This window comes from Populus trichocarpa, chromosome 5, assembly GCF_000002775.5.
Source record: "Populus trichocarpa isolate Nisqually-1 chromosome 5, P.trichocarpa_v4.1, whole genome shotgun sequence".
Taxonomy (NCBI): Eukaryota; Viridiplantae; Streptophyta; class Magnoliopsida; order Malpighiales; family Salicaceae; genus Populus; species Populus trichocarpa.
Window position 1 is genome coordinate 4,583,300 of NC_037289.2, and position 14,461 is coordinate 4,597,760.

General features: G+C 33.2%; 1 protein-coding gene across 1 annotated transcript; it reads left to right on the forward strand.

Moving 5' to 3' along the window:
- The first annotated feature begins 3,553 nt into the window (after window positions 1-3,553).
- LOC7455180 (CBS domain-containing protein CBSCBSPB3) lies at window positions 3,554-11,280 on the forward strand. Its single transcript, XM_002306248.4, has 14 exons — window positions 3,554-3,960; window positions 4,114-4,282; window positions 4,374-4,506; window positions 5,245-5,415; window positions 5,853-5,931; window positions 6,038-6,151; window positions 6,295-6,361; window positions 7,245-7,350; window positions 7,422-7,480; window positions 8,291-8,397; window positions 8,480-8,604; window positions 9,191-9,273; window positions 9,371-9,460; window positions 10,681-11,280. The coding sequence occupies exons 1-14, from the start codon at window positions 3,776-3,778 to the stop codon at window positions 10,858-10,860; spliced, it is 1,668 nt and encodes a 555-aa protein (XP_002306284.2). The 5' UTR covers window positions 3,554-3,775; the 3' UTR covers window positions 10,861-11,280.
- The last annotated feature ends 3,181 nt before the right edge of the window (window positions 11,281-14,461 follow it).

Genomic DNA, 14,461 nt, shown 5'->3' on the forward strand with positions numbered 1-14,461 from the left:
CAGGCATGATGCATCATTGAAGTTCGATCTTCTTCTTGTAGGTCCCACTTGTTAATGGTATCTATTTAATTCATATTTTCAAAATGAGAGTTTAATGCTCTGAATTTTGATGCGTTGTGTCATTGTAACCAGACGCCATGTCGTGGGGCTGCCTTATCTTTCCAGTAAAATATGATTTTTGTATACCATAAACTTAAACATGTTTATATATACATACACACACAATAAATTTGAATAAATTATCTTGAATTTAACATCTGTGTGTTTGAGAGATTATTCACTCGAGTTTACTTGATTTTTATTTTTATTTTTTTTAAGCTTATTTTTTTGTTTTATCCTCCAAAATATTTGTTTTATTTTTCTTAAGCTTATCTTTCTATGAGATTTTTTAGCCGTCTTTAAAATAACATGGGTTACCTCTAATTTTTTAACCTTTTTGGAATTTAATTCTTTGCAAAAAAAATTTATTTTTGAATTAAATATAATTAATTAATTAAATATAAATATATGATTCTTGCTTCATGATTTTTTTTTGTTGCAGCTCTATAGCGCTAATAACCTTTTTTTAATTATTTAAATTTTAAATTTTTATTACTTTTTTAAAAACATTGTATTACTGAAATAATTTTTTCTTAATTTTTTTAAGCTTAGCCTTTTGTTTTATCCTCCAATAATTTTTTTTTATTTTTCTCCATGCTTTCTATGAGATTTTTTAGCCGTCTTGAAAATAACACGGTTCCTCTGTTTTTTAACCTTTTTTGAATTTAATTCTCTAAAAAAAATATATTTTTGAATTAAATTAAATTAAATTAAATTAATTAATTAAATATAAACATATTATTCTTGCTTCATGTTTTTTTTTGTTGCTGCTCTATAGTGTGAATAACCTTTTTTTTAATTATTTAAATTTTAAATTTTTATTACTTATTTAAAAACATTGTATTACTGAAATAATTTTTTATCTTAAAAAAAATTAATCTGTCCCAAAAAGGTTGTCAATTCCGTTCTGTTTCGCCCGAAATGACTAAAACGTTCCATACCAATTCAAAAAACAGAACAAAACGGAACAATTTTCATCTCATTTTAAATCTCGATCCGTTCCGGATTTTTCGGCTAAATTTCAGCCAGAACATTCCGGTTTCATTCCACATGTTCCGTTCCGCTCTTGAAAAGCCATTGAATCAAATTGAACTTTGTTCAATTTAATTAATTAAACCATCCAAATATAAAAAGCTCTTTTTCATTACTATTTTCATTAACAATGATATTAATTTTTTAAAATTAGATTTATCACTAATATATATGGTTTATATTCATGTTGTTTTTTTCATGTTTATACTTTGTACGAATTTGAGCAAAATAAGGGATGCTTTAGATTCCATTAGTCTTGATAACATTGACCTAACTTTATATTTAAAATATTTGTGTTAAAACATTTTCATAATATTTTGATATTTTGTTTAAGTTGAAGAATTACTTCAAGTTAAAGATCTATTTAATCTTGACTATTTAGAAATATTTTAAATTTTAAAATTATATTTGTTTGGCATTGTGTTTGTATTGCATAATTTATAATTAATTTATCTTGAATTTGAATTATATTTGTTGAATATATATATAAACAATATAACCCCGAAACGGCACGTCGAAATACTACAAAACTGAAATATTTTATTCAAATTAAAAAAATAAAATATCTATCGAAACAAAATCAACAACCTTGTCCCAAACACAATATCTGTCATCTAGCTAGTACGTAGTAAACGAAGAGTTTAAAAGACTCTTCTTTTCTTCATGGTACTTTCATGCATGTAGCGCGGAATGAAAAATTATTTTCTCAGATAGAGTTAATAAAATCATGTATTGGAATAATACATTTTTTTAATTTTGAATTTTGGAAAAGAAAAAGAAAAAAATTTACTGGGTGTGGAAAAGCCATTATGGGTTTAAGGGTTTTGATGCCTCTTATATCTTCTCCATTATGGACTCCCAGTAGAAAATAGGCTAGGGCTTCTCATGTCTTGAGTTTCAATAAGCCCACATAACTTTATTCCTTGTAATAATGATTATTTTCAATTTGGTTTAATTTTTTTTTAAAAATAATCAAACTGAATTTAAAAAAAAAAACAAAATTGGTTCAAATTAACTGGTTTCGGTTCAGTTTGATTTTTTTAGGACAAAAAAGGGCTCAAACTGGTTCGGCTCGGTTTTTTCCGGTTTGACTCGGGTTTTTTTTCCGGTTTTTTTGGTTTGGGTTCGGTTCGGTTTTTTTGATTTCAGGCTTATAAAACCAAAACCGAACCGAACCGGCTAGTTTTTTTAAAATTTTAATCGGTTTTTTTTCACGGTTCGGTTTTTTCAATTAATTTTTTTTGATTTTTTTAATTTTTTAGTTTTTTTTTGCTTACCTCTAATTCCTAATGCCCCTTTAATTTATTTATTTATGAACCAAAAAAAATAGGAGAGAAATCATGGATGCCAAAAAAATGTCGAGTGTTTACACGTGGCGTGGATATCACGCCTCATGTCCGAGTAATGGGCCACCAATACCATTCGTTTCTCAGCAAAAGCCTCACGAATTTTAAATTCAAATTTCAGATAAAAACTTATTGTGGCCCCTGAATTTGTAGAAAAATCCATCTTCCACCATATTTTTTATTTCTTCCCAATTATCTCCATAATCGAGAAAATATGGGCCCCAAAGCAAACAAATTTATAAATTTTGTACATAAAAGAATTGGTAAATTTGACTTTTATTTTACAAATCCCAAGAAAAGTTAGCTTAAATGATTCAATAAATTGATGAAAATCCATAAATTTATAGTTTTTTTATGATAAGGGTATCATTAAATAAGTTTACATATTAACTAAAACTAAATTTCCTTTTCTATCTTATTTTAAGTATTATTTTTTATGGTAAGAAATATTATTGAATAAAGTTGCAAGTTAAGTAAAACCAAGTCATTCCCTTAAAAATATATTAAAATATTATTTTATATTTTTACATCAAAACGATTCAAAAACATAAAAAAAAATTTAATTTAAAACAAAAAATAAAATTTTCATAAAACACTCAAAAACTTTTTTAACTGCTAAAATAAACACACTCTAAATTTAAAGTTCAAACTCAAAAATTTAAAAGGATTATTATTTTTTAAAAATAAAAAAAAATATTATTTTAATATATTTATAAGTGAAAATTACTTTGAAAAGCAACCACAACCACATTCTCGAACCTAAATGTTGGTACGAGAATCACTGCTTTTTATTTTTGTAAAACTTTCTTGTATTTTTATTCAAAAACATAATTCCAAATAGCATGATAATCCATAAAAATTACTATCAAAATCCCTTCCATACATGACTTTATAATTATTTTTAAAAATCATAATTTGTAATTTTTAAAAAGGCTTAACCACAGCTTTTCGAAATGAAGAAGGACGGAACACTTGAGTAAAATTGACTTGACCCTATACGTACAGGGAGTGAAACAGAAATTATCTTTTATTAGATCACATTATTAATTAGTAATTATTAATCTCCATTTATTTTTGAACAAGGGTCAGCTGAGGTGGGAAAAATATTTTTGTCAACTCATTCTTCTGTTCTATTCTGTCGTTCGTCTTCCACCTCAAACCCCCCAATCAATTCAAAACCAAGAGGGAGAGAGGGCCAAAACCCTAAACTCTCTCCCTCTCTTGGATTTTGTTTTTCGATTTCGGTTTGCCCTGCATTAATCAACCTGGTCAAAACCCTAATTTGATTCAATTGGAAGATGAGCAGTCAAATGGGTCCTCCTCCTCCAAAGAGAACCAGTTTGACCCAAAAACGAGGCCCATCCACAGCCAGGAAATTATCATCCTCATCGGCGTCTCTAGCTTCTGAGAATGGCGGCACAACAACCACCAACATCTCCCAAGTCGGCAACTCCTCCAAGCCCTCCTCTCCTAACGCTCCATCGTAGGTTCCATAATTGAATTACTGCTTTCACTATTTTATTTTCATTAAGTTTTTTATCTTTGTAATTTATGTTTGTGAATTGTAATTTAATTAGATAGGTAAAATTAATTAAATATTTAATTGTTAATTGGAATGATTAATTGTTTTGTGGAGGTCTGTGGGAGGGGAAAGGACAGTGAAGAAACTGAAGTTATCGAAAGCACTAACAATCCCGGAGGGAACCACAGTATTTGATGCTTGTAGGAGAATGGCAGCTCGTCGTGTCAATGCTGTTTTATTGACTGATGCTAATGCGTTGCTTTCTGGGATTGTTACTGACAAGGTTCATTTTTGCATATGTTGTCGTGTTCTATTGTTTGTTTCCATGTTATTTGTGAGGGATAGTGTTTTGATGTTTTTGTTGTTGCGGGTAGGACATTTCGGCGAGAGTAATCGCGGAGGGGTTGAGGCCGGAGCATACAATAGTGTCAAAGATTATGACAAGAAATCCTATTTTTGTCACATCGGATTCATTAGCCATCGAAGCGCTACAGAAGATGGTGCAGGGTTAGCTTCTCTTTTTAATGCCTGATTTATTTCTGTGTGATTGAAAGTGATTATGCTACTCAAGGTCATCACAAGGCCATAACTTGCTGAGGTGGGGTTTGGGAGTTAGAATTTGGAGACTCCTCAACACTTTCGCTTTAAAACGGCTACTTGAATTTTAAATTTTGTTGGTGGTGAAGAGTAAACTGTTATCACATGTTAATTTGTTTTTGATCCTACTAGGTTGTGCATGAAACAATTTAGGAAAATTCCTGTATCTGAAGTTGATGTGCACGAGTCTTGTTACATTGGTGTTGGAGCTTGGTGAATGAGGAAGATAGTTTTTCATTATTATAGTATGAGCAGATGGGGAAAGAGTCTGAATTGCATAGCTGGGAGAAACAATGGAGAAAGAATCGATCTATAATGTGAATTCTAAGAATTTTAGCCCATGGTATTTCTTTGATGGGGTAATATACAAGGTTTTGTTGTTGAGATTTCTGTATTTGTCAGTAGAACTTGTCATGTAGAATCTTATGCTTACAATATAGATGTTTGCTGGAGTGGAAGTGGTCGGGTAATCTAGGAGTTCAGAAGTGTAGGCATGGCATGTCCTTGTTGTGATAAACCACAAAACAAATGGGCATAGTTGTATGTGAATTTTCAGCATTGACGCTGCAGATTGTTTTTACACACTCCTTGTTGTGACCAATCAAGTGCAATTATTTAACAGCATCATAGTTGTGTTTTGGTCAACAGGCAAGTTCAGGCACCTCCCTGTAGTGGAGAATGGTGAAGTTATTGCATTGCTGGATATAACAAGGTGCCTCTATGATGCTATATCTAGAATGGAGAAGGCTGCTGAGCAGGGGAGTGCCATCGCTGCTGCTGTTGAAGGGGTGGAGCGTCAGTGGGGAAACAATTTTACTGGTGTGTGGTTGTTACTCTTTGCTGTTCTTATTATTACCATTAGCAACAACATATGAAAATGCTCATTTTCTCTTCTTGCATGCTTTTATAAATTTCTTATTGCTTTTTCTGTTGTTGTGAAGTGCTCAATGTTATACATATCTTATTAATCTTTATGGCAGAAAGGAAAAAAAAAATCAATTTAACATTCACTTGCCACTCTGCATTTAAAATTGCTTTCCATTCGTAAATGTTTGAATTTCCTTTCCAAGGAAGCAAGGACTTATGCAAAAATAATAGTAAATGAATGAATGCACAACAAAATAGATATTTGTTATATATAACAATGTACTATGTAATGTAGTTTCTTTCTTAAATATTTGTCTTTCCTTTTCCTTTAAATGTATCTATTCATATTTTGTCTTACACCTTCCTCGACCTGTCATCTTCCATTTCAGCTCCATATGCTTTCATAGAAACTCTGAGGGAGCGGATGTTCAAGCCTTCCTTGTCAACAATTATTGGTGAACAGTCAAAGTAACCTTTTTATCTTGAACTTTTCTTGTTCTGAGTACAGCTTTTGTTTTGAGATAGTGGAGGGTGTACTTGTGTTACCAATTCTTGTAGCTTTACGTGCTTCCAGGGTTGCAATTGCTTCACCATCAGATCCTGTCTATGCTGCTACAAAAAAGATGCGGGAGTTGCGGGTTAATTCAGTTATTGTTGTGACCGGGAACAAAATTCAGGGGATACTCACGTACTTATCTTTCTTACCCGGATTTTTCTTTACTCAATTGTTTCTGGAACATTTTTGATGTCTGTAATATGAGATCCAGTGTTTTTTTTTCTTTTTTGATGTCTGTGGTGTCCATTCTCAGTTTTAATGCTGCTCTGCTGCAGTTCAAAGGATATTCTCATGCGAGTTGTGGCACAAAATCTTTCTCCTGAGTTGACTCTTGTGGAAAAGGTTTGTTGTGAAAACCATATACGTTGTTATTTCTTATTTGGCACTTTGTTGTATGGTTTTAACTCTTCAGTTGTGCTAGAAGGTTCAATTTGTTAGATCATCTAAGCTGTAATTCCGCTAGCTGCCACCATTGTTGTGGATGAATAAAAGAACAATGCATGGGAGGTTATTTGTTTATTCATCCACCTGTTTAACTTTTTTTATAAAGATGGTAGCTATTTAAGCTTCATATAATGTTTCATTCTGTCCCTGGTATGAAAGTAACCATGGAGAGGATTAATGCTATTTATGGGGAATTCCTGATTCTGATTTCTTATGCATAATTTATGATGCATGATACTGATTGAAAAACAAATTGTTGGCTCACCAGCATTGTTTTATCTATGAGAAGTAGCCAGCTGCACATAATTGCTTTTGGTGACTCGTAATTTGTCGTCCCTTTCTTATCATTTAGATTTTGTATTTGGTTGTATGTCTGTGGACAGTTAATGGTTTTATGACTTACTTCTTTTGCACTGCCAACAATTGATATTTTATTGCTATATTTGAAGATACGTATAATATTCACATTAATTTTTCTTGATATGTGTTTTTCCCCTTCTGCACATTTCCCCTTCATTTCTTAATCTGGCGACACAGGTATTGTGGCCGGTCCCTTTTCTTCAGCTTTTTAGCTAGGTTCCTTCCCTTCCATTTCATTGTGGGGGAGCTTTCATTTTCTTTTTTGCCCAACATTGGCCTTATATTGAATGCACAAACCTACATTTCATGTTTTCTCAATGAATCCTTTGATGTAACTTGCATATTGTAATAAGAGCTTGGATTATTTTGAGAGTTGTTGATGCCTTGCATTATTTCTCTGATATTTTTATTAATGCTTCAGGTAATGACACTGAACCCTGAATGTGTAACATTGGAAACAACAATTCTCGATGCATTACATGTAATGCATGATGGGAAGTTTTTGCATCTTCCTGTTGTGGATAAGGGTGAGTGTATCTTCAATCCTCAAAACTGTTTATTTTCTTTTCAAGTAATCTAATTAACATTTGTTGGGCAGATGGGTCTGTTGCTGCATGTTTAGATGTTCTGCAGATAACTCACGCAGCAATTTCCTTGGTAACTTCATTTCTTACACAGCTTGTAGTAATGATATGTATTCCAGAGTGGGGGTAAAGCGTTTTGAGATTTGGGGATGTGTGCTCAAACTTTATGTCAAGTAGAAATATTTTGTCACCCATAGATAAAGCAAATTTTTGGACCATGAAATGCCTTTTTCCTTGCCTTTTCTTCATTTCCAATTGAAGTACTAGTTCAGTCAAGAAACTTGAGCGAGTAAAAAACCATTTACCAACTCTCAAGCACTAGGCCGTGGAATTTAAGTTGATAACCATGTCATAGTGATCATGTCACTGTTTTGTTGTATAGCTTAGTAAACCACCATTCTTCGAACATTTTGATTGTTACAACTTCAACATTGTGAAGTGCACAATGTCAACATTAATACAGCTGCTTGCTGTTTTCATCTCCTTCATGTGCATTTTTAATCTTATAGACATTCAAGAAAGAGCTTCCTGCATTTCTACCTTTGAACCTTCATCAATCCCTATTTTTGGTCTGTGACACTTGGCACTGGATGACTGAACGCAATGTGCAAGTTTCTTTGAGTGCTTGGAAGTACATCACTGTAGTCCCTAGCAGGCCCTTGGTTGGACCAATGCCAACACGTGCTCGTCATGTTGTTTAAGAAAGATTACCAGATAAAGCCATTTTTCACATTATAGCTGCTAAATGAATTTTATAAATTAGATAAATTTCTTATTTAGAGATGCTACTGAAGCACAGATAAGCTCTATTGTCATTTTTTCTTATGTTGTATTTTGTTTTCATTCTTTCAAAACTCAACTGGCCCATTTCAAACTTTACAAGGTTGAAAGTAGCTCTGGAGCTGTTAATGACGTGGCCAACACAATGATGCAAAAGTTCTGGGATTCTGCTCTTGCTTTAGAACCAGCAGATGATTATGACACCCAAAGGTCTTCCTAACGCTGTCATACTTTGATGTTACCCTGGGACTTATTTGTTTCTGTAACTAAACCTACAAGGTGTTGTTTTCAGTGAAATGTCTGCACTAATGGCATCAGATGCGACAGAACTGGGAAGGTATCCGTCTCTTGGTCTTGGAAATTCATTTGCCTTCAAATTTCAGGATCTAAAAGGCCGAGTACATCGACTCAACTGTGGTAAGTGTTCATTAACAGTAATGTTGTTGAGAATGAGTCATTTCTGAACTAAACAAATTTTGTATTTTACTTTATTTTGTATTTTACTTTTGCTCACAAACTGCAGGCACACTTTGGAATGATTTTTGATATATACTAAGAAATTATGGACAAAGACCATGTTAACTAAAAAAAATAATGAAATTCACCATTGCATGCAGTCTCCTTGCTTCAGCTAAATTTGAGGTTAAATTACATCATGTTTTTACTTCACGGGGAAATGGGAATATGTTAAGCTTTTGGCATGGATTTCGTGATTGAAATGATGATGTGCTTTTTAATTGTTGTGTGGACTCTTAGCTTGTGAGACTTGATTTGAATGTTACTTTATATGCTAATATAGACCGACATTTAACCATATTTAGGGTCCCGTATGATAGTGATGTGAAAAACACGAAGATTAAGATTTTAATTGTGTTTGGTATTATGATGAAACAGTGTTATAGAAAAGAGCATGTTAACTTGATGTTTTGGTGACTGTATCTTTTAAAAGTTATCCAATAAAACCCAAAGTAAATCTTATATTTCCTTTACCTCTTTTTTTCAGGCACTGAGAATTTAAATGAGCTTCTTTCTACTGTCTTGCAAAGGATTGGTGCTGATAATGAGCAAGACCGACCCCAACTTTTGGTAAGATAGGATTATAATTATATGAATGCGATTTGTATCCTGTATTGCCATTTATCTTCTTGACTATATTTAGCATATTTTAATTCCTTTTTTGCAGTATGAAGATGATGAAGGTGATAAAGTTTTGCTTGCAACTGATGGTGATCTCATTAGTGCTGTTAACCATGCTAGATCAGGGGGTCTGAAGGTAATATTTTGCCAATAGTATTATATTTAGATTTGGGTATAAATATTTAGTGGAATAATACATTTGCTAGATTATTCAAAGTGGCACAGCTCTATGTGTTTAGGTGTTCTTTCCACTTCTGCTGCGATGCCAAAGACCCATTCAGTTGTAGATAACAACAACAAAGCTTTTATCCCAGACTAGTTGGGTTCCCTATATGGATCCTCTACACCATTCAGGTTGATCATAAACCAAGTCTGCCTCAATATCGAGAGATTTTAGATCATTCTATACCGTTTCCATCCATGTTATCTTGGGTCTCTCTCCTCCATTTCCCTCCTTCCACTGTCAACCCACTTAGTTGTAGATTGAAAAAAGAAAAAAAAGTGGAGCTTGTTAGTGAAAAGGTCACGTGCATAATCAATATTGTGTATGTATGTGCATGCCAGAGTAGGAAAATAAATCTTTCTTTCATTAGTTTATTGCCTGGAACGAATCTAAAGGGAAGCCAGGGGTGACTTTGTCCTCCCTAAAGTTTTGAAGAAGTCCAAAATACCCCTCGTCATTAGAAACTTTTCAAATAAATCCTAAAGAAATGGCCACCCCAAAATAGATTTTTTATATTTTTACCCTCCCAAATGTGAAAGTCTGGATCCGTCCTTGTTTATGGCTAAGTACAGGTGCTCCTGTTAAAGTTGGAGTGATGTCATCACAATCCTTATGCTTGATAACATTTTAATGCATTTTGTCTGCAATGTAGTAGTCATTGTGTCATTTTGTCCACATTATTGTGAGTGCTGTAATTGTAACAGATACAACCTGTGTTTGGTATGCTGTCGCAAAGCTACAATGTGAAGATTTTAAAAGGTATAGGACCATGAAGTAGCCTTTAAATGACAAAGGATTCATGTGTGAACCGGGTCTTTATGGTTCAAGTTAGGACTCTGATGAGCTCATATGATTTAAAATGGTAGGATTTTTGTTTATTTTGATCATGATGGGTTCAGACTTCAGACGATTATGGAAATCCTTTTTTTTAAAAAAAAAAGGAGAGTGAAGATTACGTCTTATGATATCTGCTATTTTGGTTTTGATTATTCTCCTTTTGTTTTCTTTTGTCATTGCATCGTTATTGTTCTATTTGAAAATATATGATATGCAAGTTAGATTGTGCGATTAGTCTTAATTTGTCATTTTCAGGGGACTCAATCTCTCTCCCCTTCTTTGTCTCTCTATCTCAGGTTTTAAGGCTGCACCTTGACTATTATGATCCAAGTCATCAAACAACATCACCGTCGAGTACAACTACAACTACCACCCAGAGAGCTGGATTGGTGTCTCTCCGCTCTGGCATCTTGGCAGCTGGTGTTGTTTTAGCAGGCGTTGCTGTGGTCGTGTACTTAAAGCGCGCAAAATTGTGAGATTTTGTTGAGTCCTGTAAATGAAGTATATGCTTAGAGGACTTTTGGAGTTGGTCCACTGGGGGGTTCTAACAACATTTGAAGATATTTGTTGACCGGAGCTTGAAGGAAAATTGAAGGTTAAACGTGATTTTTGCTCAATTAGAAAGAGGCGGAAGTGTATTCTTATCTTGCATATGCACGGAATGCTGGGTACACAGAAGCACTAAAGGTGGTGATAGGGTATGTCAATATTAATATCCTGATGACATTCCAAGTGCACTGCAATTTTTGCAGGGGAACCTCAACAGCTAAAAGCTAGATCTTGTATTAAGTTGTGGACACGATACTTCATCACTGTGTTTAGTTTGTTACCTACAAACATTGTTCAATCAAATTCCTGTTACCTAACAACGGAAAAGAGGAAATAGTTTCTCATTATTTGCTGACGCTTCAACAGTTGCAAAGTGAAAATATAACTTCCTGTCTGGTTTCCGCATGGCCTGTCATTTTTACGTAGTTAAGTTGCAGAAAAACAGAAACGCTGCAACAGGTGCCAATCATAAGCTGCTTTTACCCTCTCTTTTTTTTTTAAAAAAATAAATAAATCTAATGATGGAATCGACTCGTTAGGCAGCAATTTCGTTTGGGGGAGTTAAACAGTGGTTTATATGCAAAGTATACAAATGAAAAGAGGGGCATTCTTCATTGTTTCTAACCATTGTCGAAGGCTTCCAATTGCCCTTTGATTTTCTTCAAGGAATTTATTAGCTGGTTTGTCTACGAAGTTATGGATCTTTCTCCGCTTCTGTTATTAGTAGGGGTGAGCAAAATAAATGAATAATGATAAAAATTTATATATATAAACTTACCTGGGATATAAACCAACAACTAAAAAAAAACCAGTCTGTACTGTTTAAGATTTGAAAACCAAATTCTTTTTAATAAGAAAATTAAAAAAAAAAGCCCATGCTTATTATATCAAAGTCGGGTCAATTAAAAACCCCATGGATTAAATTAATTTTTTTTGAATAGAAAACGGAACCAAACTATTCAGTATGAACCGGTTGTTTGGTTCACATTTTCCTTTTAAAAAAATGGGTTTGGTTAGATTTTTTATTTATTTATTCAAATTGAACCAAACCAATTGATGATGGCATCAAATACCTTTTTTTTTTTTTTTAGTTTAACGTGGGTGTCCATGCCAGCTTGCACGCACCTCGACTAATCCCACGGGCCCTGAAGTTAACGATCATGTAAGCCTCCAGTGGCCATCATATGAGCAACCACAGGGCTCGAACATGAAGATACCTCTTCTTTTGGTTTTACTCTTGGATGACATTTTAGGTGGTAGTTCCAAGTTTCTGAGAGTTTAGTTGGGGCTAAAATTCATTAATATTTAATGGTAAAGCATTGCGGTTTAGTTTTTCATTGCAGAAAATTTTTTTTTGGGCACAGTGCCTTTTTAATGCGCTTGCCTGTTAAAATCTCTCCTTAACAAGCAATTGTTCAAGAAGAAGTTGAGGGAGAGATAGAAGAAATTGAAGGGAGAGAGAGAGTTCTGCATACTTGCCTTCCAAGTTCTTTATTTCCAGATTTCTAACTGAATTAACTAACACTAATTGCTTCAACTAACTGTAAGAGCCTAACCAATTAATCTTCACATGTATTATTCCATTATGTTACTCTTTCCTGCTACTGCTTCTTATAGTCTCTGCATTTATCACACGTCAATCACTGATCTTCCTTGATTTCCAAGCCACGGTGAACTCAAAGCTCGTATCAATGCCTCTTCTCCCTTTAAGGATTCTTGTCCCCAAGAATCTAAATTGAAATTAAGAAATTGCCTTGCTGATTCCTCTACCTCGTCCCAGGTGGCATCTTCTTGAAATATTCTCTATCATTGTATCAAACCCATCACTACTGCACGGCTACCCTTTTTCATCGAAGAACTTGTCAAAGATTGCTACTAGACTAACTTTGATTTTTCCATCCTCACCAGTCATTCGAATTGCAGAGATTGTAACTGCATTATTGCCAACCTTCTTCTTGACTAATGAGAAGTGAAACACTAGATGAATTGCAACACCTTCTAGCAATTTAATTTCATTGAGCTTGCGATAATAGATGATTCTAAATAATTAGGTGTGAATCTACCACTATTAGATGAGGATATATTCTAAATGAAGATCTATTCTTTCTTTGTTTATTATTGTCTTTTAACTTCTGCTTGGATCACAATTGCAGCTTACAAGCTACTTCTCCCACCTTCTGTATAATCTTGTAAGGTAAGGTTGAAGTTTTAAGTAAACCAAATCTCCTACTTGAACTCCTTTTTTGTCGTTGTTTAATTTTTTCGAGCTCTTTTGAGTTGTAATTAATCCATACTCACCCTTCTTTGAATGACTTCTTCCACAGTTGCTACTAAAGTTGCCGCAGAATTAACCTTTGTATTGGAAGGAGGATAACCACATACAATGCTTGAAAAGGGCTTATTCTTGTAACAGAGTGATAACTTCAATTGTATCGCCATTGAGCTTGAGATAGCTAATTGTGTGGTTGTTCATGGTCACACATCTTCAATAGGATTCAAGACACTGATTTTCTCTCTCTTTTTCTTTCCTTTCGAATTGTACCACCATTGAGCTTGAAATAGCCAATCGTGACAAATATTGTTTAAAAATATGGTGTGCTCACTTGCTTGCATTTTATTACTAGATTTAAAGTTGGTTTTATATGATGTTTATGAATTTTATCTCATTAATATTTTTTTAATAATACTAAGAGTGTCATTATTAGATTTTCGATCTTTGATGTCTCATTTATTTATTTATTTATTTATTATTATTTTTTTTTAAATCTTTTGTGTCATGTTATGATTTTTAGTCATTGAATTTTTTTATTTATGGTTATTATATTTTTATAAAAAATGCATATTGATTTTTGAATATATAATTTTAGTAATATTGAGAGTGTCATTAATTATTGAAATTCCGATATACAACGTCTCATTTATTTATTATTTATTTTTTTGTTTTTTGTGCCATATCATCTTTTTTACTAGCCATTGACTTATTATTTTTTCATGGTTATTGTAACTTTATAAACTATGCATAGACTTTTATATGTATATATAAATTCTAGGAAAAACATGCATGCATGCAAGAACAAAAATTAAATTTACTAGTTTTGCAGGTAGCAACCGGGCGCAACACATCTAGTTATGTAGGTGGTACTTCTACGAGGGTGTTTGTTTACGCGGTAGCTTCTGCTTTTAAAGTTCACCGCGTAAACATTACGTTTGGTAACATAAAAACTCACCTGCTTTTCATGTGGGACACATGGATATTTTTGGTGAAACACCGTTTCATCAGAAGCAGCTGGGAGCTGCTTCTCACGTCTGCAGGTGAATATAATTCACCTGGGTGTCCAGCTAAATATAAGTCACCTTGGCACTGTTCACGTGAACAGTGTCAGGTGAATATCTACTTACTTTAAAAAAAAATTATTTTTTTTAAAAAATATATTTTACTCGAAAAACTAGTGTTTAATATTATTTAGTAACACTACATAAATTAAAAGGGAGATCAATTGATGACGTAACATTTACAGAATTTGATCG